This window comes from Ruditapes philippinarum, unplaced genomic scaffold (genome assembly GCF_026571515.1).
Source record: "Ruditapes philippinarum isolate M1 unplaced genomic scaffold, ASM2657151v2 ctg4752_1_1_1_1, whole genome shotgun sequence".
NCBI classification, from domain to species: Eukaryota; Metazoa; Mollusca; class Bivalvia; order Venerida; family Veneridae; genus Ruditapes; species Ruditapes philippinarum.
The window spans coordinates 87,331-115,079 of record NW_026864993.1 but is presented as its reverse complement, the minus strand read 5'-3'; the positions used below and the strand labels follow the sequence as shown (position 1 = coordinate 115,079).

The following is a 27,749-nucleotide window of genomic DNA, read 5'->3' as shown; positions in this document are numbered from 1 at the left end:
AACAGTCTCCTCAGCAACTACATATCACAGCCTCTTAATATTTGGTATACAGCATTAACACGTGGTCCCATACTGTGGTATTCAATTTCAGGTCTGTCGTTCATTTCAACATTTTCATAACAGTTTTCTCAGCAACTTTATATCACAGCCTCTTGATATTTGGTATACAACATTAACACATATTCCCATACAGTAGGTTTCGATTTCAGGTTTGTCCTTGATCAACTTCCTGTTTACCGACTTAGTTAAATGTTCGGCATAAATGGTCCTTCGCACGAAATTTTCGTAACTTTTTTTCAGCAACTACATATCATAGCCTCTTGATGTTTGGTATACAGCATTGAAAAATGACCCAATACTGTGGTATTCGATTTCAGGTCTGTCACAGATCTACTTCCTGTTTACCGACTGAGGTAAATTTTCGACATTGATGGTGAATGGTATAAAATTTTCATAACATCACAGACTCATGATATTTGGTATACAAATGCAATCTGGCCATTTCTGTCTTTGACCCATTTTTGCAGATTTATCCCCCCTTTTTGCTCACCTGTCACAAAGTGACAGGGTGAGCTTTTGTGATCGCTTTTAGTCCGGCGTCTGTCCGGCGTCCGTCCGTCGTCCATCCGTAAACTTTTGCTTTAAATGACATCTCCTCATAAACCACTGAGCCAATTTCATCCAAACTTCACAGGAATGTTCCTTTGGTGGTCACCTTTAACCATTGTTCAAAGAATTTAATTCCATGCAGAACTCTGGTTGCCATGGCAACCGAAAGAAAAATCTTTAAATATCTTCTTTTAAACAACCCTAAGAGCTAGAGCTTAGATATTTGGCATGAAACATCTTCTAGTGAGTGTCTACCAAGTTTGATCAAATAAAAGCCCTGGGGTCAAAATTGGCCCCGCCCCAGGGGGTCATTGATTTTCCCTATATGCATATAGTAAAAACTTAAAAAATCTTCTTTTAAAGAACCCAAAGAGCTAGAGCTAAGATATTTGGCATGAAACATCTTCTAGTGAGTGTCTACCAAGTTTGTTCAAATAAAAGCTGTGGGGTCAAAATTGGCCCCGCCTCAGGGGGTTATTGATTTTCCCTATATGCATATAGTAAAAACTTAAAAATCTTCTTTTAAAGAACCGTAAGAGCTAGCGCTTAGATGTTTGGCATGAAACATCTTTCAATGAATGTCTACCAAGTTTGTTCAAATAAAAGCCCTCGGGGTCAAAATTGGCCCCGCCCCAGGGGGTCATTGTTTTTAACTATATGTGTATAGTAAAAACTTAAAAAATCTTCTTTTAAAAAACCCAATGAGCTAGAACTTAGATGTTTAGCATGAAACATCTTCTAATGGGTGTCTACCAAGTCTGTTCAAATAAACAAATAAAAGCCCTTGGGTAAAAATTGGCCCAGGTGGGGGGGGCTATATACAGGTGAGCGACCTCAGGGCCATCATGGCCCTCTTGTCTTTTATACTCTCCAGCTCTGATGAAAGTGAAGTGTACTGTCCTCCGATAGCTTATATTTGTTGATTTGTGTGATTCTACATGTTATATGTTTCTGTTTTAGAACTTAGAAGGTGATGACCATAAATCAATAAGACCAGAGCTGCTGTATGTACGTGGGAGAATGTTTAAACAAAAATTAAACATTGATCAGGTAAAGGTTAGCTAACTAGTCCTTCTTTTTATATATGTTTATAAGTAAATGAAGTGTTTTCTTTCATGATTTTAACTTAAACAAATTGACTTTAAAGGGACTCCACTGAGGTTTTAAAGCCTAAAACATAGCATTTGAATTTCTTACATCAATGAGCCGGGGCATTTTAAACGGAAATATATGCAAAGATAGTTAATAAATATACTTTGAAATAAATTGCAAAATCGTATTTGTATGCGTTTCTTAGCCCAATGTGAGTGAAAAGCATTTAAACGCTTTTGATTTTGAGTCATTTTTTACAATTTGACTAATAATTCTGGAAAAAACGAAGTGCGTGAATGATCTGAAATTTTGCACAAAGATTAGTGGTCTAAACCTACACCAAATGGTACGTTTATCCGAAAAAATATTTTCATTCCCATCATGTCAAAAAAACCTCAGTGGAATCCCTTTAAACGAATATTGTGCATTTTGCATGATTTCCTTCTTCTTTAGTGACCTGTGGAACAAAACATGATTCCAATGGTCGGTGACTTAAGTTAGGTGACTGTTTTTGCTTGAAATTATATTGGGTCTGTCTCAACCATTATTCTTAGATAGTTGCCATGCAATCTTACAGTGTCCAATAATGGTCACTTGGAGTATTTCATTTGATAAATAGTTTTATTAACTTGTTAATGTATTCAAATAAGTTAAGTGTCGGGAATAGCTAGAATAGCTACCGGTCACAATTAAAGGTAATGTTTACTGTAACATACTGTAAAGTTATCTCAGTCATTCATTTGCTCAAGTTAATTCACACTTGAAATTTTACATTATAAACTGTTCATGTGATTTTATTGTACATGCACATGCCGATGGTGACTTTAAAAGGAGCTCATACAGAGCAATTTAAAGCACTAAAAATGAAATAAAGAAACACTGCAAGGATAATACTGTAACCAAATTTATATTCGCAAATACAAATTTTCGCGTTTTGCCAAGGTTGGACATATTCGCGAAATATTACTTTCCGGGTTTTCTTGATTTCCGAAAAAAAATTCGAATTCTGAATCTCCAATCAGGGATCGAACCCACTCCGAGAAAATTATGTTATATGAGTCCGCAATCTAACCAACTGAGCTATACAGGCTGTTATGTTTGACGGGTAAAAATCGATACTAGTATGAATCTATCTTGTATTTCACTGTTTGTAATTATGTACACCCAATACCCTTTTGTGATGCTCGATAGGTTTATACCACCTTTGTCTTAACAATTCACTCAAACAATTATTTTATAGGATCCAAAAAACAATAGCCTTTTGTGATGCTCGATAGTTTTCCCACTTTCGTCAAACGATTTATTCAAACATTAATTTTCGAATATATCCGGTCAAGAAGCTTTGCATGAACAACGTCTAAAATAAAAATTTCTCTCCAATTTATTCGCGAAATCGTGCGGACTTATTCGCGCAAACAAATATTCGCGCTTTGTGGCCATCCGCGATTAAAGCGAATATTAATTGGTCGCGAATATTCGTTGGGTTACAGTAATAAAAAATTCTCAGAATGAAATTAAACATCAATTTTTATGCCATTTTTAGCCCAATATGAGTAAAAAAAGTTGTAGAAATTTTAAGTCCCCTACCGGTTTAACCGGAGGGGACTTTAGGTTTACCGTCTGTCTGTCTGTCTGTCTGTCCGTACAAACCAGAGCTACATTATGGGTATTGGTCTATGGTTCTCATAACAATACATGTCTTTGATGTCATTCATTCTGTTTCTCTTGTGGGGTTATTTTCTGCATTGTGGGGTTAAAAAGAACAAAAGAAATAATAAAAGAAAACCCCATAATGTAGCTCTGGTCTGTCTGTCCGTCTGTCTGTCTGTCTGTCATTAAGTCCGTCCGTCCACAATCTGGATCCCGCGATAACGCAAAAAGTACTGAAAATATTTTTATGAAACTTAATATATGGATAGATGGCAGTATGGAGATTATGCATGTCTTTTCTTTTCTTCCTATGTTGAAAATTCTGGTTGCTATGGCAACAAATAGTCTGAAAATATGGCAAATTTAACACATAAACTGGATCCAGTGATAACTCAAAAAGTACTGAAAATATTTTTATGAAACTTGAAATATGGGTAGATGGCAGTCTGGAGGTTATGCACTTTTTTTTCTTTTCTTCCTATGTTGAAAATTCTGGTTGCTATGGCAACAAATAGCCTGAATTTCAAGATTTCTGATTTAAATTTTTCAGCTTTTTCACTATAAGTTCTTTGTTTACTTAAAACTTTAAATATAAGTTTTTGGTCATCAACCACATCATATGTGACAAGGTTTACAACTCTAGCATAAAAACTTTTCAGTATTACCTCCCTTGAACTTAGAATTTTCATGAAAAAAAATGTTGTCTTTTTTAAATAACTTCTTTATTTCCTAATGTATCTACTTCAAACTTCATATATATGTTTCTTATTATCACTCAACATTTTTGAGAAGGTTAAATACTCTAGCAAGACTATTTCCAGAATTATGTCCCCCTTGAACTTAGATTTTTTTCGAGAACTTCTTCATTCCTTAAAGGATTTACCTTTAAATCCAACATCCTAATATTATGACAAGGTTTTATAAACATAATTTCCTTACTAGGCAGGGAAACTTAACACTTAACACATTACTGTGATATTGACAAACTTAGAACTCAAAAGATTTAAGTTCATTCATTCACTGGTAAACTTGAATGGCCAATGGCCCATCAGAATGTTGCTGGGGTTCTAACCGGTAGGGGACTTATGGAATAGAATGTGTTCTTTGTAGGAGTAGTTTTCTTGATAGATCAGCTAGGGCACTTTAACAGAATGATATTCTAAAAATAATTCAGAAATATTCTGAGAAATAAATTGCAAACTGTATTCTCATACTATTGTTTGCCCGATTCAGGCGAAAAGCGTTGCATCGCTTTTCAATTATAAGTGTTTATACAATAAGAATACTTATTCTGATAAAACAGAGTAAGCAGATGATCTGCACATGAGTTATTTGTCTAGACCCACAATAAATGAAATCTAAATCTCGAAAATTTATTTCATGTCCCGTCATGTCAAAAAACCTCAGTGGTGAGTTCAGACTGAATGTCAATTAAGTTGTCATAGAGAAATTAAGCCTAATCTGAGGATCAATCAAGCAACACCTAGATTACAAATCCTATGTGCTCCCTGTTAAGCTAAGCTTGTGGACAGAAGTGGGAAAATGTAGAGATGAAGACCGTGTTTATAGTATATAATTGTAGCTGTATAAAGAGTAATTTTATGTTACTTATTGTATTGTTACAGTTAGCAAAGTGGTTCTCCCCCTATGGTAATGTGGATGTGAAAGCATATGGCCAAAATAAAGCATTGGTTGCTACATCAAATCACTACTGGTAAGACATTTAAATCTGTTTTTAGCTCACCGGTCACAAAGTGACATGGTGAGCTTTTGTGATCCAGTGTCTGTACGTAAACTTTTGCTTTAAACGACATCTCCTCATAAAGCACTAAGCCAATTTCATCCAAACTTCACAGGAATGTTCCTTTAGTAGTCAACTTTAAAAAGTATTCAAAGAATTTAATTCGAAGCAGAACTCTGGTTGCCATGGCAACCGAAAGAAAATCTTAAAATATCTTCTTTTAGAAAACCGAAAGAGCTAGAGCTTAAATATTTGGCATGAAATGTTATCAAATCAGTGTCTACCAAGTTTGTTCAAATAAATGCCCTGGGGTACAATTGGCCCTGCCCTTTAACTTATTTGTTAATAGTAAGAATATTAAAGCCCTGGGGTAAAAATTAGTCCTGCCATAGGGGGTCATTGATTTTTGGCCGGCTTGCACTGGTGCAAACCAGGGTTATAGTAAGGTGAATGTCGGGCGGCGTGGGTGGCTTTTGGGCAGGGAAAAACTTTTCGTAACAGTTTTCTAAGCAACTACTTATCACAGCCTCTTGATATTTGGCATGCAGCATTGTGACAGGTGGTCCCATACCGTGGGATTTGATTTCAGGTCTGTCGCTCATCCACTTCCTGTTAATCGACTTAGTTAAATTTTTGACATTAATGGTCAATGGTAGGAAATTTTCGTAACAGTTTTCTCAGCAACTACTTATCACAGCCTCTTGATATTTGGCATACAGCATTCACATGTAGTCTCATACCGTGAGATTCGATTTAAGGTCTGTCGCTCATCCACTTCCTGTTAATCGACTTAGTTAAATTTTCGACATTTATGGTCAGTGGTAGGAAATTTAAATTTTCGACATTTATGGTCAGTGGTAGGAAATTTTCGTAACGGTTTTCTCAGCAACTACTAATCACAGCCTCTTGATATATGGCATACAGCATTGACATGTGGTCCCATACTGTAGCAGCGGATGTCAGGTCTGTTGCTTATCCACTTCCTTTTACTGACTTAGTTAAATTTTCGACATGCAAACCAGGGTTATAGTAAGGTGAATGTCGGGCGGCGGTGGGTGGCTTTTGGGCAGGGAAAAACTTTTCGTAACAGTTTTCTCAGCAACTACTTATCACAGCCTTTTCATATTTTGCATACAGCATTGGCACATGGTCCCATAATATGGGATTTGATTTCAGGTGTGTTGCTTATCCACTTCCTGTTTACTGACTTAGTTAGATTATCGACATTAATGGTCAATGGTAGGAAATTTTCGTAATAGTTTTCTGAGCAACTACTACTCTTGATATTTGGCATACAGCACTGACATGTAGTTCCATACCTTGAGATTTTATTTCAGGTCTGCTGCTCATCCTTTTTCTGTTAACTGGCTTAGTTAAATTTTCGACATTAATGGTCAGTGGTAAATTTTTTTTCTTAACATCACAGAATCATGATTTTTGGTATACAAATGCAACCCGGCCTTTTCTGTCTTTGACCCATTTTCCTTATTTGTATATATTAAAAACTTTAAAAAATCTTCTTTTTAAAAAACAAAAATAGCTAGAGCTTAGATATTAAGCATGAAACATCATCTAGTAGATATCTACCAATTTTGTTCAAATAAAAGCCCAGGAGTAAAAATTGGCCCTGCCCCAGGGGGTCATGGTTTTTCTCTATCATGAAACATCTTCTAATGAGTGTCTACCAAGTCTGTTCCAAAAAGGGCCCTTTGGTAAAAATTGGCCACACCTCGGGGGTCATTGATTTCCCTCATATGTATATAGTAAAAACTTTTAAAAAAATCTAATAAAAAAAGAGCTAGAGTTTAGATACTAAGCATGAAATATCTTCTAGTGAGTGTCTACCAAGTTTGTCTACCAGGGGCCTTTATACAGGTGAGCGATTTCAGGGCCATCATGGCCCTCTTGTTTATTTTTTGTGCCCTTTACAAAATCCTGATATCTGACTAACTATAATATTTAGTGTTAAAAAATAATATACTGTATGCAAAATAATACTCAAACAAATATAATTATTTTGAAGTAAACTTCAGGTGCTTCCTCGAGCCTGAAAAAGTGCTCTATGTCAAAATCTATACTTTAGTGGTGAATTGAAAATCCACCGAAAAATAAACATAGCAAGAATTTATAATAAAATTATATACTGTCTCCACACATAACATAATGTTGGTTAGATATGAGAACAGTAGACTGTTTGACTGAGAAATTGATTACAGAACAACAGTTATTATGAAACATTAATCTATAACATACTATTTAAAGCCCATTCAGAATTAAACTTATAATAATTACTGAATGCCTCAAAAGTTATAAATAACAAAACTTTTTAATTAATTTATTTTATTGTATTATTCTTGGATAATACTAAACAATAAAAAAACACCATCTACTCTATATCTGCAAACCAAAGAGGATCAAAGAATGACAACTTATGTACTCATGTTTTAATATATAAGACCAGAGGAGTTATCTTTCTTGAATACTTAATACAGTACATGTTTCCTTGCTTCTAACGGCTTCCTTATGCATTTTAAAAGCTGAATAAATATCCATATTATCTAAATATTGTAAGCGAGACCTTAAGTTGCCCCAAACCCCCAAATAATCATTGTTTTTTTTTAAAACTTGATTGGTGTTTTGTGAAGCATTTGTCTAATTTATTTGCTTGTAAAGGGATATATTTCAGGATACACATGTTTAAGGTTATAACTTATTTAAACTGTAATGTCTAAGGGTTGTTAACTTGTTGTGTGGATTTACGTGAAATTCTTTATGAAAGTGACAGAAATGTTTTTCTGTTGAAAAGTAACTATAGGTCTTATTCTTTTATTAATGTTATATTGTGGTAAATTTTATGCAATTAAAATATCTGTGTATTTCATTATTATTTTTACAGTGCCAAAGATATTTTACGAGCATTTAAACAGCACAACACAATCCATGTGACATATTATAGTGTATGGAAACACTCACCTATTGCCAGGGGACTTTTGTGGTAAGTTTTTGTTTTCACAAGCTATTAGATAAAATTCTAATCTTCTTACTAGAATGATGAATTTATGTCATATGTTGAGGTTTGATTGGAAATCCATCCAATTTTCTGCATTTTCTGCCTTATTTTAAATGTATTACTTCAACAAATTATCGTTTTATAGAAATTATTGTCATTTCATACACTTCTCTCTTCTTATAATAGCTTATTACTTTACTTTTTAACATTATAACAAAATTCTTTCATTTGCTATTGCTATTTCTGATTTTGCATATAACAGTGTTGAATATAATTCTTTTACCTAAATAAGTCATTTAGATGAAAACTTATTGTTATATTTATATATTAGTACTCCAACTCTCTATTGCCAACTTATGTCAAATTTACAGTGTAAATCAACTAGTTTTGACTGGGTTTCACACAAACGCAATGTAAAAAGTAAATCATTTGCCTTTACTCAATATGTAAATTATTGAGTTCCAATATGTAAATTATTTAGTTCACCAAAGAAACTCGATGCGAACATAGTGGAAACTGTAAGTATGTACTTTATAAAGGATAAAAAATATATAATGAAAAGCCTGAACCAAACATAAAAGAACAATACAAGAGCTTATACTTCTTTCCTTATATTTTTAGGACAGGGGTTTTGCTATCAGGAAGTGCTTGTGTTGTTGCCTTATTGGCTGGTGATAAGAAAACATGACCCAAAAGAGACTTGACTAAAGGAAAAGACTTGAATTCAAATAAAAGATGTGGAATTGACAGAAAAGATGGAATTAACATAAAAAAAGACTTAAGTTTACCAAAAAAATGAAAAAGCTGGAGATTGTCTGACAGAGAAATACTACTACTACTAAATTGATGGTGAATCTTGCGTGGCAGGATTGGGAAATTACAATTACCGTTTGAAATCTTGTAGATAATTTCATGGAAAAAAACAAGATGTCAGCATTGAAAAATTGTAATGTCATTTTATATCTCAACCACTTCGGGATAGGGGCAGTCATGTAGAATTTTCATTGTCCGTTTTTCATACTGTCCTGTTGTACGTCAAGATTGACAAAGCAGTGAAATGTTGCGGCATCTGTGTCCCATGGACACATTTCTTATTATTACAATAAATGTATTCAGAAAAATTCAAAACTGAAATATGAATCAGCATGAGTTTAAATCAGTAAATTGCTTGATTGCTTTAGGAACTGGCATACTGTAGCTTAGTTTGTCACACAAGAATAAATAAATGTTCTTGCAGTGTAAAGCCGTGGTAGAAGGCTTTAATTAATAAAATATATTGATCAAATCATTGAAGTAGTTTATGAACACAAAGTAAAGAAATTTGTTATTAAACTTCTTGTTGTTAAAGGTTTTTAGAAATTTTATTTTCTTCTTTTTTGAATAAAATTCAATATCTCTTTCATATGTTCTTTCTTTACACCTCTGGGGTTAATCGTTAAACGTGTTACAAGGTAAATGTACATAAGAGGAGTATTGCCATCGAAAGTGTAGTTTTCAGATATTTTGTCAGATATTTATACCCCCGAAACAAAGTTTGGGGGGGGGGAATAAATAGGAGTCGCCGGTGGTCGGTCGGTACAGCGGTCCGTTGCATTTTCCTTGAAGACTTATAGTTGGAATTCAATACAACTTCATACAATAGTCCAGCACATTATGAGGAAGTACAGTGCACATGAACCAAACTCCATCTTGACTAATCACAGGGTTATTGCCCTTGTCCAGTGCATAACTTGAAAATTAATGGTTTGAATAAAATGCATCATACAATGGTCAAGCGCATTGAGAGGAAGTGCAGTGCTCAAGAAGTGTAACTCTTTCTGGACTTAATACAGAGTAATTCAATAAAACTCCATCAATGGTCAACCACAGTGAAAGGAAATGCAACATACAAGAACCACAACTATCTTTAATTGCCCTCAACCATAACTATATTTTAATTCTTTAACAAGGTATTTTGTTACTTGTTACTTCCTCATTTCCGAAGCAGTCTTGCGGGGTATTTATCACATTTAGTGATAGTTCTAGTTTCTTTACAAAGAAAGTGTGTTGCCATCTTAGATACCTTGTATGGTTATCAAAGATTTCAAATTAACACTTGTTTGATCTAAAATGCCTCATTTTATTCACATCATTTGTTGGAATTTTAAGGATTTGAAATCATAACTGTAAAATTTGATCAATAATAATACTAAAATTTTCCAAAAGACATTCACCCCAAAACTTGAAATACTTTGTTCCTCTCGCTATTTTCATTATATTCCTGAAAAAGAAACAAGGCCCACCCACCCAAACAATCGTATGTTATACCAGAGAGTTTTATTTGAATATTGCTTTTTGGTGTTACCGAGAGTACTGTTGAAGGCTTCCCTTCCCCACTACCTCCATACAAACCCGGACTTTAGACATGCTCGCATAAATAATTTGGTTGTAGGATCGTCTTTGGTTCTCTTAAAATGAATAGAAGTTATGCGCCGTGGTCAAAACTGACACCACCCAAAGGGTCACTTATGTGAAGAATAATATTGGGAAATACATTTAAATATTCTTGTGGAAACCTGCAAAGCTATAGGTTTATAAATTTGACATATACACAGGGGGAACCCCATATGGATCCCAAATTTAGCATCGGTAAAAATATGTTTCAAAAAGAGTTTGTTTGAATGTTAAGCATTGTTTGGTGGTAAACTTTTGTTTAAAGTGTATTTTGAGTCCGTTTAGCGACACTTGTTCATACGCACGATAAACTGCATAAAAATCCAGAACAAATATGGGTAAATATTTAAAAAAAAGTCAGGAGGGTAAAATATAATTTGGATTTACATGTTCTTAAAAAAGCTTTTAAATTTTATATAAATGTTCAAACATTAAAGTGGAAAACTTACGATTGACTTATTTTCTACTTCACATATCTTTATAACGCACATCTGGATTAGCGAAAATTCGCATGCTCAATTTTGAGATCCATATGGGGTACAAACCCTGCAATGTTGCATTTTAATGAATCTATAATTTTTTTTAAATCCCTGGGATGAGGATACCATGGGCTCCACTAAGTTTTTCATAGCTTAAAATGACATTATTGGCTTCATCAAAATAACTCTTTAAGGATTTCAATGATTCGGTTTATTTTAATTAAAGAAATAAAATCATGTCTAAGGAAATATTGGCCTGTAATGGAAAAGTCGCAATTTGAGTTGTTTACAACAAATTCGAAAATATGCTGGATACGTTAACGATTGAAGTCTGCTATTATTTTCTTTGCAACGATTTGATTTGCATTAATACTCTCTTGAAAAGATTCACCGCAATTATTTTCTGAAGATATTTATTTTAAACCTCAAGAGAGGAAAGCGTTGCTTTATATGAGAAAGCGGTATTGTTAACAGGTCAGTCAAGTATCTCAATCTTTTCAATCTTCTCTCTCATTTCATCCCAGTTACCAACATCCGCCTGTAATGAAAGCAGGCCCGTCATCACGATTCTGTGGTTCGTGTAGCCAATTTGATTGGTTCTGGGGTGGGGAACGGGGCATGCTTACGTTCTAGGATGACCAACTTCAACAAATAGACAAAGCTCCATTCAAAACAACAATTCCTCTGCTCAAAATCAATAAACACTTCACACTACAAGTGAACCTTCCCTATAATTTTAATCCTTCAATAATGAAAACGAAAACATCATGCTTATTTAATACAGACTTTTTGGATTTTGGAGTTTGCAAATCAAGGGGTGAAAGCGAAAAGGTTCTATAAGTGCATTTTCCAAAATTTTACAGGAGAAGCAAAAAAAAAAATGTCTCAAATGTTTGTAAAATAGCAAAATTCCACAAGACTTTGAATTTACACATAAAAATGTTTAAGAAACATGTCAATGATAATCAAAATTCTAAAAAAGACTTGGCAAACAAGATATTTAATCAAATGTAACTTAGAAATGTTTCGCACTTAAATTTTCTCATATTTTGATTTTTATGTTCAAAGCGAAAAGGTTCCAAGTGACATTTTGATAGAACAAAAGCATGTTTTTTTTCTTATTTAATTTAAGATAGAGCAACATTTTGGCATTTCTAATTATTCAGTAAGAGATTGAGTATAAATTGCCAGATAGGACTGTTTCGCATTTACTTTTTATTTTGTTTTCATATTGTAGGTGTGAGACATTCTCTTACTCCACTTTCAAGTTCATGAAATTTTAAGTTTGACTGTGTTTAAATTAGAAACATAAATAAAGGTCATAATTGATAGTGTACAAAACTTTTAAAGAACATGATGGGCATTAATTAAACCTGAAAAACAAAAAACAAATGCCAATTAATTTGATAATCATTTTTAGCTGAACTATACAAAGTATATGGAGAGCTGTCGTCCTTGCACCGGCGTCCGCTTCCAGATTTCAGATTAAAGTTTTGGTGCAGTAAAATACTTAAGGTATCAGCGTCAAACTTCAAATATATGTTCTTTGATCTTCGTGGTCAATTCCTATGCATCAAAACTCCAAACCGGTGTTAAATAGCCAATAAACACCGGTAAGGTCGATATTATTTCTTGATAATTACATGTTGTGTGACATGTGACAGCACTTGTTTGCTTGCATTTCCTGTCATATTCTTTAATATTCAAAATAAAACAGTTACATTCATATTCTTTCATAATCATATTTAAAATGGTTACCTTCGAAAAGATATTTATTAATGTAAATTAATGTCATTTCATCCACAACTGTTTTCTAACAATATTTTATGCATTTATTTTTAAACAACTTAAATATTATAAGCGGCTTAATGAGATCATCCTTAGCCCATAGTTCCATTCTAAAATGCGCCACAATGACACTTTCTTTTTATGTTGTTCATAAATAAAATGGACTCAAATGACGCAACTTATCTGGCATCACCATGCTGTAGGGTTATTTACGATATGCGTCTGATTGTAATTTAAATCGGGAAAATCCGATTCAGCCAGTGAATATGATTATAAAATCGTTCTGATTAACACTGTTTGAACCAATGAGATTACAGCTATTTTTAAATCATATAATAGTGAACAATATACTCTGAAAAACTTTTTGGTCTTGTTTGAAACTTCATTCAAAGTGCAAGAATATCTTTGCAATAAACAGTTTCACAAACAGTCCCAGAATATATTTGAACTGAAAATATATTTTACAAATTGTGCATTACATATAACTTGCACATTATTTTTATTATATGGGTAACACACTTGAGACACCCCCATGTAGCAACAATACATAGAAGAGATGATATGTCTCAAGGCCAAGTCCCAAAGGCCACTTCATTAGCATAAGTGTGACCCATAACTTTACTTTATTTTACATTGTTTATACATCAAAGTCACCCATAGCCCCACTTTCATTCACGTTACTTATTTCAGTGTCATACAAAGCGCCAGCTATATTTACACAACTCAGTTTCTTGGACTCACACATAGCTCCAAGTTCATTTGCAATGCCCAATATATCAAAGTCACAATATCTTGTAATTTTGTCTAAAACCTTTCCTACCTTATCATACCCAGATTTCTGATTATCATCAAAAAATAGCTTTTTACCATTCTAAATATCTCACTATCACCTGTAGTCTCACTTTCAAGAACATCACCTGATATCCTATTGTCATCTAAAGTTGTGGTCTCATTTACTCCTGGCAGAGCCCAGGACCACCCAGGTAAGTTACTGGGATGATCCAGGGTGAATTTTTTGTTGCGGTCACACTTACTGCGGCAGCACTACGGTAAATCTCAACTAACACCCAGGATGCTCCCACCATTCTAAATACCTCACTATCACCTGTAGTCTCACTTTCAAGAACATCACCTGATATCACCTGTCATCTAAAGTTGTGGTCTCATTTACTTCTGGCAGAGCCCAGGACCACCCAGGTAAGTTACTGGGATGATCCAGGGTGAATCTTTTGTTGCGGTCACACTTACCGCGGCAGCACTTCTGTAATTCCCAGCTAACACCCAGGATGCTCCAAGGACCATCTAGGCAGAGCCCATGTGATGCTCTGGTTCATGCCGGTGCTTACCTGGTCATTCATGGATGACTCCGGCAGAGCCCCAGTTGACCAAGGCAGAGCCCCAGTCGATCCAGGCAGAACCCAGGACGATTTTGGCAGAGCCCGGGTAGAACCCCAGTGGATTGAAAACGTGCAAAAAATGATTACATTGATACATAATTTTCATTTATATTACTCTAAATGATAATTTCTCCTATTTAATTAGTAATTCATGATGATTTTCTGAATAATGCAAGACTAGACAGAAAGGAAATGGGGAAGGGTTTTATTACCAACAAGTGCAATCATTGCAAATTGCCGTAATTCTTTTGAAATGAATCGGGCTTTGCTGGGGCTCTACAGGGATCAACAATAGCTGCAATGTCATCCTCCAGGGCTCTGCAAGCTTTCACAGGGGCTCTGCCGGCATTCACCGGGGCTCTGCTGGCATTCACTGGGGCACTACTGTAGCTCTACCGGCTATATCATACCCAAGATCATCCCTAGTTTGTGTCAGCCGAGCTACAGTGCTTTCCTGGCGTAACCTGTTCATTCCCGTGAAGCTCAGGTAAAGCTATACCTTCCCGGATCACCCCGGTGATATTAAATATTTTATTCCATCCAGGATGGAATGCCGAATGTTCCGGATCATCCCCGAGGTTGCAGGCAGGGTTATGAATATATCCCGGTTGTTCCTTGATCATCCCTGGACGTCTACCAGGGCTCTGCCAGGGTGTGAGACCACAGCTTAAAGCTAAAATTTTCTTCAATTATGTCCCTGGATTAATTACAACCAGCTAAAGCATCACTTTCAGTAACATTATCAGATTTCTTACCGTCATCTATAGCCCTACCTTTAATATCATCACACAATTTCTCACAGGCACTTAAAACCCTTTAAGATAGTGCAAGATCATTACTGGCCATGTACACTTAGAACTGTTTCCCTTTTAAAAATCAATAATTTCATGAGTGGTGTTAACTGCGAAACAGTTCTAAGTACTTAAGTTTTCTTCCAAAATCAAGACATCTACTCTGAAACTAATGAATTTCTCATGTGATATTATTTAATAATATAAAATAAAAGGTTAAGTTTTCAAAATTGCTTTGATTTCACTTATTTTAAAGCAGTTTGAGTTGTTTTTATTTAATCTTGTACATTTTATACTCAATGAAAGCGAAAAGGTTCTAACTGCCATTTGCAGTTAGAACCCTTTCGCTTTTAACAAAAAAAGGTTAATTTCACTTAGAACCTTGGGACAATTTTTCATTTCACCGTTTTGTAAGTAAACTAAATCTTATATATTTTGACATAAGATGTATATGGGTGTTTATGTTACAAATATATAAAAAAGTGAAATTTGTATAAAAAGTGAGTTAGAACCTTTTCGCTTTCACCCCTCGAAATGAAATGATGCAAAATGTGGGGTATGATTTGCATTTGATATGGAGTTGGAAATGAAAACATGAGCAAGGTGATAAGTTTGGATCCAATAAGGATTTCTATTTAAACAACATGTGTTGCAAACCCTGAAAAATCATTGGTTTTATTTTGTAAGAATAAGGATTTGTTAAATAATATATTGTACATGATGTGAAACAGACTGGGATGCTGCAACAAACAAGCTTATGTGAACTTTATACAGATTTAGAAAGGTAAATCAGTTGATCATTTTGTAGATTTCTTAATAGGTTTTATTATTAATATATCAATTCTTGTTTTCATGTGAGGAATGTATCGTGCTACGTAATGGAAGGCCGGTGGTTCTACCGGATGCCTGGTTGTGTCTTAAATAATGCGTGGAGGAGCACCTGAAAGCTTGCTCCATTAGTTGAGGTGGAAATTGGCCATATAATATTATAACCTTATCAGTATCTTTGTGACTAAAACATCATTATGACATTATAATAAATTTAATTATACAAAAACAAAGCAGGTTATGTATCTTTTCTTTTAATTGATGTTATAATGTTTCATCTAAGCTTCATTAATTGAAAAAAAAAATAATTTAGACAATTTTTTAACATTTGATTACTCAGCCCTTCTTATATTTTGTTTTGAAGTGATGAACAATGCTATATTCAGGTTTGTTTTTGTATATTGTTTGCCATGTGTATATTATTAGAGTATTCATGTTTAACGTGTATTTATAGTGAGAAAGGACAAACGATAGTGTTACATTCACCTGTAGTTAACCATGCTTAGGGATTTGACAAATATAGTGAGTGTATAGAATATATTTATTTATGAACCAAACAAATTGTTTGTCTGTTCAACTCAGTTATATAAGGGAGAGCATCGGATAAATAATCTGAAGATTGCTGCTCAGATCATTAGAAAAAGCCGTAATTTCTCTGTGACAGTTGATCATAGACATAGCGGCTAAATTGGTCATTTATCTGTCACTGCTGACTCAGAAATATGGTGGGTATGTAGCAGTCAGTTTTATAGAAATTGGTAATTCCTGATTAGTTATACATAAAAGCTGGTTTTACTGGCGAGATATTGCCAAAACATGTTGAAATCGGCAAACAAACAAGTGGTCAATTGCATGTGTAACACTTCCTCATAGCCTCTTAGTTGCTAATGTTTTTGTTTTAGCTTGTCATCCCAAGGCCAGATCCATGCAAAGGGTTTTTGGTTAGGTGGGAAAATAATGGGGGATATGGCTAAATGGAAGCAGATGACAATTAGCTGACATTTAACCACCTGACTCCTCACATAACATGGTCTTTTTCCAGAGGTTTGATTACAAGTAGTTTAGATCCCGCTATACCTTTGTATATAGGAATTGAGTTACAATAAACTGATGCATCATGACAATTTGAATATAAATGATTTAAAACAGCATTATTCCAGAATCATGTTAAAATGTTAATTTTTTTATAAAATTAAAAAACTTTTGTTTTTGAAAAATTAGCATGTTTCTATATGGGATGGCCATAGAAACTCAATGTTCGTTTTTTGCCCATCTTATCAAGAGGTGCAAACATTTGACAACAACTCTGTAAATATATATAAAAATAATAAATGCAACACTCGAGTATGAATGGTACTGCACTGGGAAGCGATGCAAGTTAAAGTTTGTTTTTACTTCATGATCAGATGGGAAAAATCCACATGTGACGAGTTCCGGATAACATCTATTGGGTATTGATAGTATTATACAGTGACCCTAATCATGACAATAGTAAGATAAACAAATTGTTTATTGTACTTATATTTGTTACAAACTGTTTTAGTTAATGTTTTGTTTGTTTTGATGCTTTGCTTTAGAATGTGATGAGTTACCACATGAAGCAGGTTTTGATGCGTATACGAGTATTTGCTGAGTGGGTAAGCGATACTCTTAAATTATAAAGCTTCCGCAGCGTTTCCATTATAGTTTTGTCCATTATATAATATACGAGACAGTCTTGGATTTTCTGAAATGTACTTTAAAACTTTATCAAAAGTATTTATTCTCTTTAAGCCACATATCGATACTATTTCAACCTGTTTATCATGTCTATGCATGATGTTTGTTTACCAAAGCTTTAGTATCGTTAAAGTGGGGAGCATATAGCGTTGCACTTGTCCGTCCGTACGTCTGTCCGCACTCACAGGACAGGAATTATGTGGCTAGAGGGACAATAGGTAACTGTTCTTTCTCTTTGATGTCATTCATTCCGTAATGCTTTTATGTGGCTATTTTCTTTTGTGTGGCTAAAAAGAACAATAGAGAGAACAATAGAGTAGCCACATTATTACTCTCCTGTTAGAACGTCCGTCCGTCCTGTCCGAGCAAACATTTTGGGTTTAGGGCTATATAACAGTAAAGAGAACAAAAGAGAACAATAGGTTCATTCAGTGATCAAAGGGTTTAGGGGCTAGTAGCCCTTAAAAAAACAAAGAAAATAACAAAGAAAATAGCCCCTAAAGCCAAAATGTTGGAACGTCCGTACGTCCCGAAATCTTGTGAACGCAACTCCTCTTAAACCAGATGGCAGATTTTGCTTAAACCTCCAGGATGAACAATCTTAATGTGTAGATGGTAGTAAAGAAAGGAATTTTCGCTGCGACCAAATTTAACAGAATTATGGCCCTTTGTTGATTTTTTCACTATATACCATATAGATAATTTGTGAACGCATCTCCTCTTAAACCGGATGACAGATTTTGCTTAATCTTCTAGGGATGAACAACCTTAATGTGTAGATGGAAGTAAAGGAAGGATTTTTTGCTGCGACCAAATTGAACAGAATTATGGCCCTTTGTTGATTTTTTCACTATATACATGTACCATATAGAAATTTTGTGAACGCAACTCCTCTTAAACCGGATGGCAGATTTTGCTTTATCTTCTAGGGATGAACAACCTTAATGTGTAGATGGAAGTAAAGGAAGGAATTTTTGCTGCGACCAAATTGAACAGAATTATGGCCCTTTGTTGATTTTTTCCCTTGACTTTGTAAAACCCGTTTCATTATGTTGTTATTTGTTCCTTGAGTGCGTGAGCTAGAATCAACCAACTTTACAGGAATAATGATCAACATCACTAAATTACAGGAAGAATGATTCACATCACTGTGAAGCTATGAACCTGGGACTTTGCATGTGGATTTTTTTTCAGTTTTGTAAGAGTTATTGCCCTTGACTTACAGTAGTATAAATTTGCAATTTTCAACTTGTTCATGCATAGCTCAAAAAGAATTTCACTTGTAGGCCTGAAAGAATCTTGGTCAGCAAGGTACTTATGCACCTTGGGTTTGCTTGTTGATTTATTCAGTATTTGTAAATTTCTTGCCCTTTACTTAGTAAAAGATTTTTAGTTTTCAAAAAATATTTGACCAAGAGTCATAACATTGACAGAACAGTGGCGCAATGGAGGCACCCGTGTCCTATGGACACATTTCTAGTTTTCAGTTTATTTCCTGCAGAATTTCATACTTTGATAATGAGTTAACCGAGAAAAAGAAGGCAGAAGCATTGCTATTTTTATACACCTCAGAAAACATGATGAGCAACTTCAAGGCCCACCTTGGGTGGCATGCTAAATTTTAATAAAATATGAAAAACAAGATCAACAAGGAAAGACAGCGTTCAATGAATGCAACCCCCACACGATCCAGCAACTAGAAGCAAGGAGCCCAGGAGGACCCCTGACAAAAACAGGACGGAGCGCAAGGCAGAGCAAGGACAGACTAATCACTAAAATGATACATAAGAAGAAGTAACCGACAGGGAAATTAAAAGAAAACAAATAAATGATTAATTAATAGGCACACAAAGCAAGGACACAAGAGAAAAGAAGAGATTCGGACGGAGGGGTGGAGAGTATCGAATAAAGACTAGGGCAACTGGAAATACTTACGAGACGAGAATACAGGCCACGGCCAAATAAGTGTCCCAAGCCGATATGAACAACAAAGACATCATCTGAGGAACCAGAGGCGCCGTCTTGGAACGGTCAGCAGCATAAGTACTGCTGGGGAGTTTAAACCGGTTAATGCTGCACCAAACCTCACTCTAAGCCCCACCATGTTCCTATAAACGAGACAGTGTAATTAAAATGAAACCCCGCCAAGTTATGGTGACAAAAGGTGAACACTGAAATGATAATGTAGAAACATATAAAGGAAAACCCATTGACCATAAAAATTGTACTCAATGTCTTAAAGGAAGACAGAGCAACAAGAAAATCACCTACAAAGGCCCAACGAAGCCAGACAAAATACGAACAATAAGGCAATTCAGTCACAAAGGGCTTTAAGAACTGTCCATCATTGAGTCTCACACTTGGTCCGACAGATGTATTCAAAACAGGAAAGCGTAGCGCCCAACTGTAAAAGTGTTGAACACTAAACATGCAGTAGGGTCATAACCTCTTTTAATAAAAAAAGTTTAATAATTTTAGTAAAGACAACATAAAATTATCTATGACACACGATCATACGAAGTTTGTTAATAACATCCCATTAAAATTCAGGCTGCCTAATCCCTTGTCGGATAAGAGTTATTAAATCACTATTGAATTTTGAGATTAAATCAAAGTTACGATTGTAAAATTTTGTAAAATATTTACGTAATTTATAATAGCGGTAGCCCTGTTTGAGTAGCTTGCTAGTAACGAACGCATCGTACTTATAATACGACGTCGTGTTCCTATCCCGTGACCTTCACGTGTCCTGCGGGTAAACCACTTGGTAAAAAATTGCATCTTTGAGAGGACTTCGTGTGTAGATCTGATGCCATCACTTGACTTTCGGTAGGAATCGTGTGTGGATCGGATGCGATCGCGTGACCTTCTGTGGGAATCGTACTTGCCTCGGCTGTTGAGGGGCTGTCGACCAATTTCGGGACCATCTTCGTGCAAAATTTTAAATTCCATATTCGTGTGCCCATCTGGTGTCAATATCGGAACAGTGGGACGCCTGCATAAACGGTCTTTATTTTGGGTATGTGATAAATTGAATATTCATTTTGTGTAAGGTCATTACTTAATTTATTGAACTCTTTGAACAAAATGATATTATGCCCGCCTCGGTCTCGCTTAATAAAATTTTATTCAACTTGTGCAATAAATTCAGTACTGAATTAACACTCATCAAATATCCTCTTTATATGCGTTCATTTTTTATTTTAAAGAAAAGAAATGTCTAATAACCTCCCTCTATTAACATGAAATGTAAATTTGGTTATATCTTTACAAATAATGCTTTTTGGAAATTACAATATTGATAAATTTTCATTTGAGCATTATATTTATGATATAAAACCATAAAAAATGAGTAACCGGATCTTTAATGATACTGTTTTTGTGCCATATATACAGTTTCCACAAAACAAGGGTTCTTAGCTAGCTCAGGGTGAGCTTTTATGATTGTTTAATGTCCGTCTTCCGTCCACACTTGTTCATTAACACTCTAGCGGTCACATTTTTGCCTCAATCATCATCAAACTTATCTAGGTAATAGCTTGGATTAGTTCAAACATGGGTGATATCGGATGTAACACTAGGTCACAGGAGCTAAAAATAGAAAAATACCTGTAACACTCTAGTGGTCACGTTTTTGAATCAATCATCATCAAACTTGACCAGGATGCTTGTCTAGGTTATTGCAGATGAGTTTGAACATAGGTCATCCCGGATGAAAAACTAGTTCACAGGAGCTAAAAATAGAAAAACCTTGTTAACACTCTAATGGTCACATTTTTGACTAAAATGTCATCAAACTTGGTCGGGATGCTTGTCTAGGTAATTGCTTGGAAGAGTTCGAACATGGGTCATCTCGGATGAAAAACTAGGTCACAGGAGCTAAAAATAGAAGATTTTTGTTAATAATCTTGTGGCTACTGTTTTGATCCAAATTTCCTGGAAATTGGTCTGAAAGTTTGTTTTAATGATTTCTAGGACAAGTTTGAATATGGCTCACCTGGGGTCAAAAACCAGGTCACACCGCCCAAATATGGAAAAACCTTGTTTACAATCTAGTGGTCACATTTTTGACTCAATTATCATCAAACTTGGTCAGATTACTAATCTAGGTAATTGCTCGGATGAGTTTGAACATTGGTTATCTCGGATAATAAACTAGGTCACATGAGCTAAAAATAAAAAAAATCTTATTAACACTCTAGTGGCTACTGTTTTGATCCAAATATCCAGTAAATTGGTGTGAACGATTGTTTTGATGATTTCTAGGTCAAGTTTGAACATGGGTTATCTCAGATGAAAAACTAGGTCACATGACCCAATTATGGAAAAACCATGTTAACACTCTAGTGATCACATTTTTGACTCAATTATCATCAAATTTGGTCAGGATGCTTGTCTAGGTAATTGCTCGGATGAGTTTGAAATGGGTCATCTCGGATGAGAAACAAGGTCACAGGAGCTAAAAATAAAAAATATTGTTAACACTCTAGTGGCTACTGTATTAATCCAAGTATCCTGGAAATTGGTCTGAAAGTTTGTTTTGATGATTCCTAGGTCAAGTTCGAATATAGGTCATCTTGGGTCAAAAACTAGGTCACACTGCTCTAATATGGATATCCTTGTTTCGATGGGTCAGGTGAGCGATCTAGGGCCATCTTGGCCCTCTTGTTTTCTGATGAATTATTATTCATCAAAGTATAAGTTTCAATTTTTGATTTAGATAAGCATATCACCGCCTCCGTGGTCGAGGGATTAGAGTTGATGACTTCTAATCCAGTTACCTCTCTGGCGTGGTTTCGATCCCCGGGAGATGCTTTGGTAGTTTAGCACGGAGAAAGGTAGTCTAGTATTTGTGTAACTCTCCGGGAACAATGGTTAGGAAACTACCCGCCTATATGACTGACATACCGTTGGGAAAAGGCGTTATATGAAACAAACAAACAAACAAACAAACAAACAAACAAGATAAGCATACATATTCCTCCCAGGTTAGTGTATAATACTAGTTTTAATTATTCTGACTGATTATATGACCCAGTGAAATTCTCATGCTTATATAATCCAATCTGTTAGACAAGGTTTATATGGCATGCATGCAAGCATTTATACAAGCTTACATTGCACATTATATATGATTTTATGGATCTACAGTCTTTAGAAATAAATTGTATTTTTATGCTTAACTACTATTACAATGAAATAAGAAGAGCCATGTTAACATGGTCATCCCCTGCCAAATGTGTTTGCTCATTGGAAGAATGTATATGTAGTAGAGCAGAATAATTCAATTTTAAAAGGATTTTTGGTAATGAAAACTAATGGCTGAAGTGATTACATATTTGAAACCTATGTGAATACTGATTGCTGAAAATAACAAAGGGCAATAACTGAAAAATAATATTAATGCAGGGTAGGTAATTATTCTTGTGTGCTGCGCTCCTCCTCAATGAGATCTATCCACCTATGAAGTTTCAAGATGTTACCTCTAACACTTTTTGAGATAAGCTCTGGACAAAAAGTATGAAGAATAACAAAGGGCAATAAAATTATGAAGTGTAGAGTTATCACTCTTGTACACTGCACACCTCATGAGTGAGATCTATCCACTTATGAAGTTTCATGTTGATATCTCAAAGGCTTTTTGAGTTATGCTCTGGACAAAATTAAGTTTGAAAAATTACAAAGGGCAATAACTGAAAAAGTTATGCAGGGTAGAGTTATCATTCTTGTGCACTGCACTCCTCCTCAATATGATATATCCACCTATGAAGTTTCAAGATGATACCTCAAATACTTTTTGAGAAATGCTCCGGACAAACATGTTGGATGGAAGGACGGACAGAAGGATGGACGGAGACTATTTTTTCGGCGGCGGATAAAAATGAATTTATGCTATTACACAGAGGTCATGTGCATAGAGAATATACAGAGGTGATTGAATGAGTGTACATGTGAGTTAAATAATGAAATTTTATTACGCCCCTCTGGCAAGCATATTATTTCAGTACATTTTCGTAGTTTGATAAATAATTAAACTACACAAATATAATTTTTCTGTTTAGCACATACACAACATTATAAATGCTTACAGGAGTATTAAAACTTTTAGCAATGATAATTATGTTTTGTTAGGTCTACATTGGTTACCAATGCTTGGTTCAAAACTATTTCATATATTTTGATAATATTGTTTCTCTCTGACTTGATGCTGTCTGTACTGGTTTCAGCACACCAAAATACAGCTCGAGGATCCTCTACATTCTCCAGTATAGTTGTCCTGTCTTTACAGTGACCACTTACTCTATATATACATTTAGTCAAGTAACCACTCACAAAGAAGGACCCGTCATCTAACAGTGAAATACCTCTTGGACTTTCAATGTCTACATTCCTTCCTATTACCTCTCCCTGCCAATTAAACCATATAACTTCCTTTTTGTCTGTATCAGAAACATAGATTGAATGGCTGTTTGTGGTGACATACCAAGGTCTACTGAAAATACTGTCACCATTGGAATCTTTCTCAACTGTAATTTTAATAACACCTTTCAAGTCCATGATTTGGAGCTTAGCAGGAGATAAAAAGGTGACTGCAAGTTTACCCTGATGATTGCTTATTCCATAGCAAGCTCCATCTACTTCCAGTTTGTTTTTCAATGAAAGAGAGTTTGAGGAGAAGGAAATGAACTGTATTGTTTTAATTTGTGGTAATGTAACAGCAAGTGTATCTCTGTTCACTATGGTGATATCCCAGGGGAATGATTCAAGCTGTAGTTGTTTTATTGTTCCACTTTTTATGTCTATTACTTTAATTGGGGAATTATTGCAATCTGCTACATATAATTGGTTCTGAGGAGAGACAGTTATACCATTAATCCAGCATTTTTTTTTATCTGAGGATGTTCTAACATCGATGTTTCTAGAGGTAGACATTTTCATTGGCACTGCATCCTTATCCTTTGGAAGTGCTGGTTGCTTTATTTTCTTTTTATGCCCCCGCCATGTAATGGCCGGGGCATATAGTGTTACCCTGTTCCGTCATTCCGTCCTTCCATCCTTCCGTCCTTCTGTCATTCCGTCATCATCAGTTTCCGTTCATTATCTTAAGAACGGTTGCACACATTCAACTCAAATTTGACATATGGATATGTCATGACAAAATACAGGTCAAGTTCGAATTTGGTCATGGTTCGATGATTTTTGGCAGAGTTATGCCCCTTTTACTTTGAAAATAATATGAAATTTCAGTTTCCGTTCATTATCTCCCCAACGGTACAACACATTCAACTCAAACTTGACATATGGATATGTCATGAAAAAATACAGGTCAAGTTCGAATTTGGTCATGGTTCGATGATTTTTGGCAGAGTTATGCCCCTTTTACTTTGAAAATAATATGAAATTTACAGTTTCCGTTCATTATCTACCCAACAGTGTTACATATTCAACTTAAATTTGACATATGGATATGTCAAAGGAATGGGCAGGTCAAGTTGGAATTTGGTCATGGTTTGATGATTTTTTTGCAGAGTTATGTCCCTTTCACTTTGAAAATAATATAGATACATCTTAGGAATAAGCAGTTGAAGTTTGAATTTGGTTGTGGTTCAATGATTTTAGACAAACTTATTTTTCCTGAATGTTGGAAAATTTTTGAACTTTCAGTTTCAGCACTCATACTTTTAGCCATTATTTTGGCTACAAATATGCAATATGCTATTTTTAAAAGGTTAAGACTGAATAATTTCAGTGCCTTGAACATTGTATGAAAATGGTTTGTGTTAACATTGAAAAGTTTTAAGGGCTTTGAACTTAAAATGAAAAAAATAATTAATGCACCATCTGAAATTTTGGCTGCATGCGGGGGCATCCGTGGCATGATGACACATTTCTAGTTTCTCAGTGTTCCAAATGATTTCTCATTCTGAAGGAGATTTTTGATTGCCTGATTTGCTTCAAAAGTGTATTCATCAAAATCTGCTATTTTCATTTCAGTAAATAGTTGGTCAGTTTTCTTGTTGGTGTTGATATGTTTTAGAGTATCAGCTGATGCTTGGAGTGATTTCTTGATGTCATCACATCTTGTTTCTGTTGTTTTCAACTTGTTGTTGTTGTCATGTTGGATTTTTGTTGCAGTATCTTTAACTTCCTTTTCTAGTTCATCCAATCTTTTGTTTATCTTTTTTCTAAAATTGTCTATTTCTACTAAAGCATCTTTCAGAGAAGTTGTTGAGTTAGCAATTCTTTGTTTTAGTTGTTTTGTAATATGGCAGCATTTTTCCGTTAATTTGTTAATATTTTTTAGAGTTTCTTTGAATTCAATACTGCCTAAAGTCTGTCCTTATATATTCGGTATGTAGTCCACATGACAGGATGTTGGTGTGTGTTCAAGGGTTACACAAACGCTACATATAAGTGCATTATGGTCATGACAAAATAATTTGATAATTTCCTTTGTATGTTTATGACAAGACTTTGTCAAATCAGCTGTCTTTCCACTGGTAGTAGGTTTTAATGACTTACGGAGGTTTTGTTTATGTGGCATGTGATCTTTATCTAGAAGTTGGTGATTGCGTAGTGGTTTTGGTCGCCTGTGAGTGTTAAAGCAAGTTTGACATAAATGTTCCTCACAATCGACACACTAACCAAAGGCAGGTAGTCTGATGTTATCTTGATCACACAGTTGACAGAATATGTCATCATCTTCAGCACCACCTTGAGATAGTGTAGATGAGAGTTTTTTAGATGACTTTTTACCAGGTACTGCCATAACATTATCTAAAATAGAACATGAAAGATACTAGAAGTGTTCAACAGTGGCATTTTGGTCATGATTACATCAAATAAAGAAACTGGAAAGAAAATAATTGACTTTCTTGTTGTGAATTCATTTTAATTTGTGCACATGTAATTTTGTGTTTTTAATAAAGTGCAGAAAATGACTGTTCCAACATTTCACTTTTACTTTGTGCATGACTGAAATTCTTTTTTAAACTGAGAGTACCAAACCTCTGAATAGGAACCAATACACTGTATCGACGAAGGGAGTCACGTGACCTGTAGAAGGTAAATATTCCATTCCCAGTGCCCAGCGTTTATCTGTATTTAAACTTGCTACACATTTCTTAGCAGTCAACAAAATAGGTGATTTACTGACAAATAATGTTATCATGCATAAATTCTTATAAAAGAACACATACTAGAAAAGGTTAATTATACCCCCACCACAAAATGTGATGGGGGGGGCTATAATGGATTCGCTTTGTCGTTTTCTTCAAACTTGTTCAAATGTTCACCTGAACAAGGGGATGTGCAGAACCCATGTTGCCCATGTGTCAGCTCAAGGTCAAGGTCACAATTGAAGGTCAAATATCAAACAATCAAATATTAGAGAGTATGTCATGTCCGCTCTGTAAGTCCTACACTAATTGAAAGATTTTCTTCAAACTTGGCTCAAATGTTCACCTTAACAAGGGGATGTGCAGAACCCATGTTGCTTATGTGTCAGCTCAAGGTTAAGGTCACAATTGAAAGTCAAATATAAAACAAATTTAAATATTAGTCAGTATGTCGTGTCCACTTTGTACGTCCTACACTAATTAGAAGATTTTCTTCAAACTTGGCTCAAATGTTCACCTCAACAAGGTTGTGGAGAACCTATGTTGTCCATGTGTTAGCTCAAGGTCAAGGTCACAATTAAAGGTCAAATATCAAACAATCAAATATTAGACAGTGTGTCGTGTCCGCTCTGTACGTCCTACACTAATTGAAAGATTTTCTTCAAACTTGGCTCAAATGTTAACCTTAACAAGGGGATGTGCAAAACCCATGCTGCCTATGTGTCAGCTCAAAGTCAAGGTCACAATTGAAGGTCAAATATCAAACAATCAAATATTAGACAGTATGTCGTGTCAGCTCTGTAAGTCCTAAACTAATCGAAAGATTTTCTTCAATCTTGGCTCAAATGTTCACCTCAACAAGGGGATGCGCAGAACCCATGTTGCCCTTTTGCCGGCTTAAAGTCTTGAAGGTCAAAAATTGACTTAGAAAATATTCTTAAATTTTAACATGTATTTGAATATTTCTGAAACTAGAAAAGATATTTCCTTGAAACTTGAAATATATATGAAGTGTCACAATTAAGATATGCAGGTCAAGTTTCAGAACTCTGTATTGCATTTTGACAAAGTTATGCCCCTTTTTTGTCTTCAA

The 27,749-nt window shown here is 34.9% G+C and overlaps 2 protein-coding genes across 3 annotated transcripts; one reads left to right on the top strand and one right to left on the bottom strand.

Moving 5' to 3' along the window:
• The first annotated feature begins 1,521 nt into the window (after positions 1–1,521).
• Positions 1,522–9,504, top strand: LOC132727500 (pre-piRNA 3'-exonuclease trimmer-like). Of its 2 annotated transcripts, none has more exons than XM_060713029.1 (4): positions 1,522–1,665; positions 4,977–5,065; positions 7,989–8,087; positions 8,724–9,504. In XM_060713029.1, the coding sequence occupies exons 1-4, from the start codon at positions 1,630–1,632 to the stop codon at positions 8,788–8,790; spliced, it is 291 nt and encodes a 96-aa protein (XP_060569012.1). In that variant the 5' UTR covers positions 1,522–1,629; the 3' UTR covers positions 8,791–9,504. The 2 variants fall into 2 exon arrangements, with proteins under 2 accessions (XP_060569012.1, XP_060569013.1); XM_060713030.1 differs by having other exon boundaries at positions 1,540–1,659.
• Positions 9,505–23,642: 14,138 nt separating this feature from the next.
• Positions 23,643–24,470, bottom strand: LOC132727496 (uncharacterized). Its single transcript, XM_060713026.1, has one exon. It carries the CDS (start codon positions 24,468–24,470, stop codon positions 23,643–23,645), a length of 828 nt encoding a protein of 275 aa, XP_060569009.1.
• Between the last annotated feature and the right edge of the window lie 3,279 nt (positions 24,471–27,749).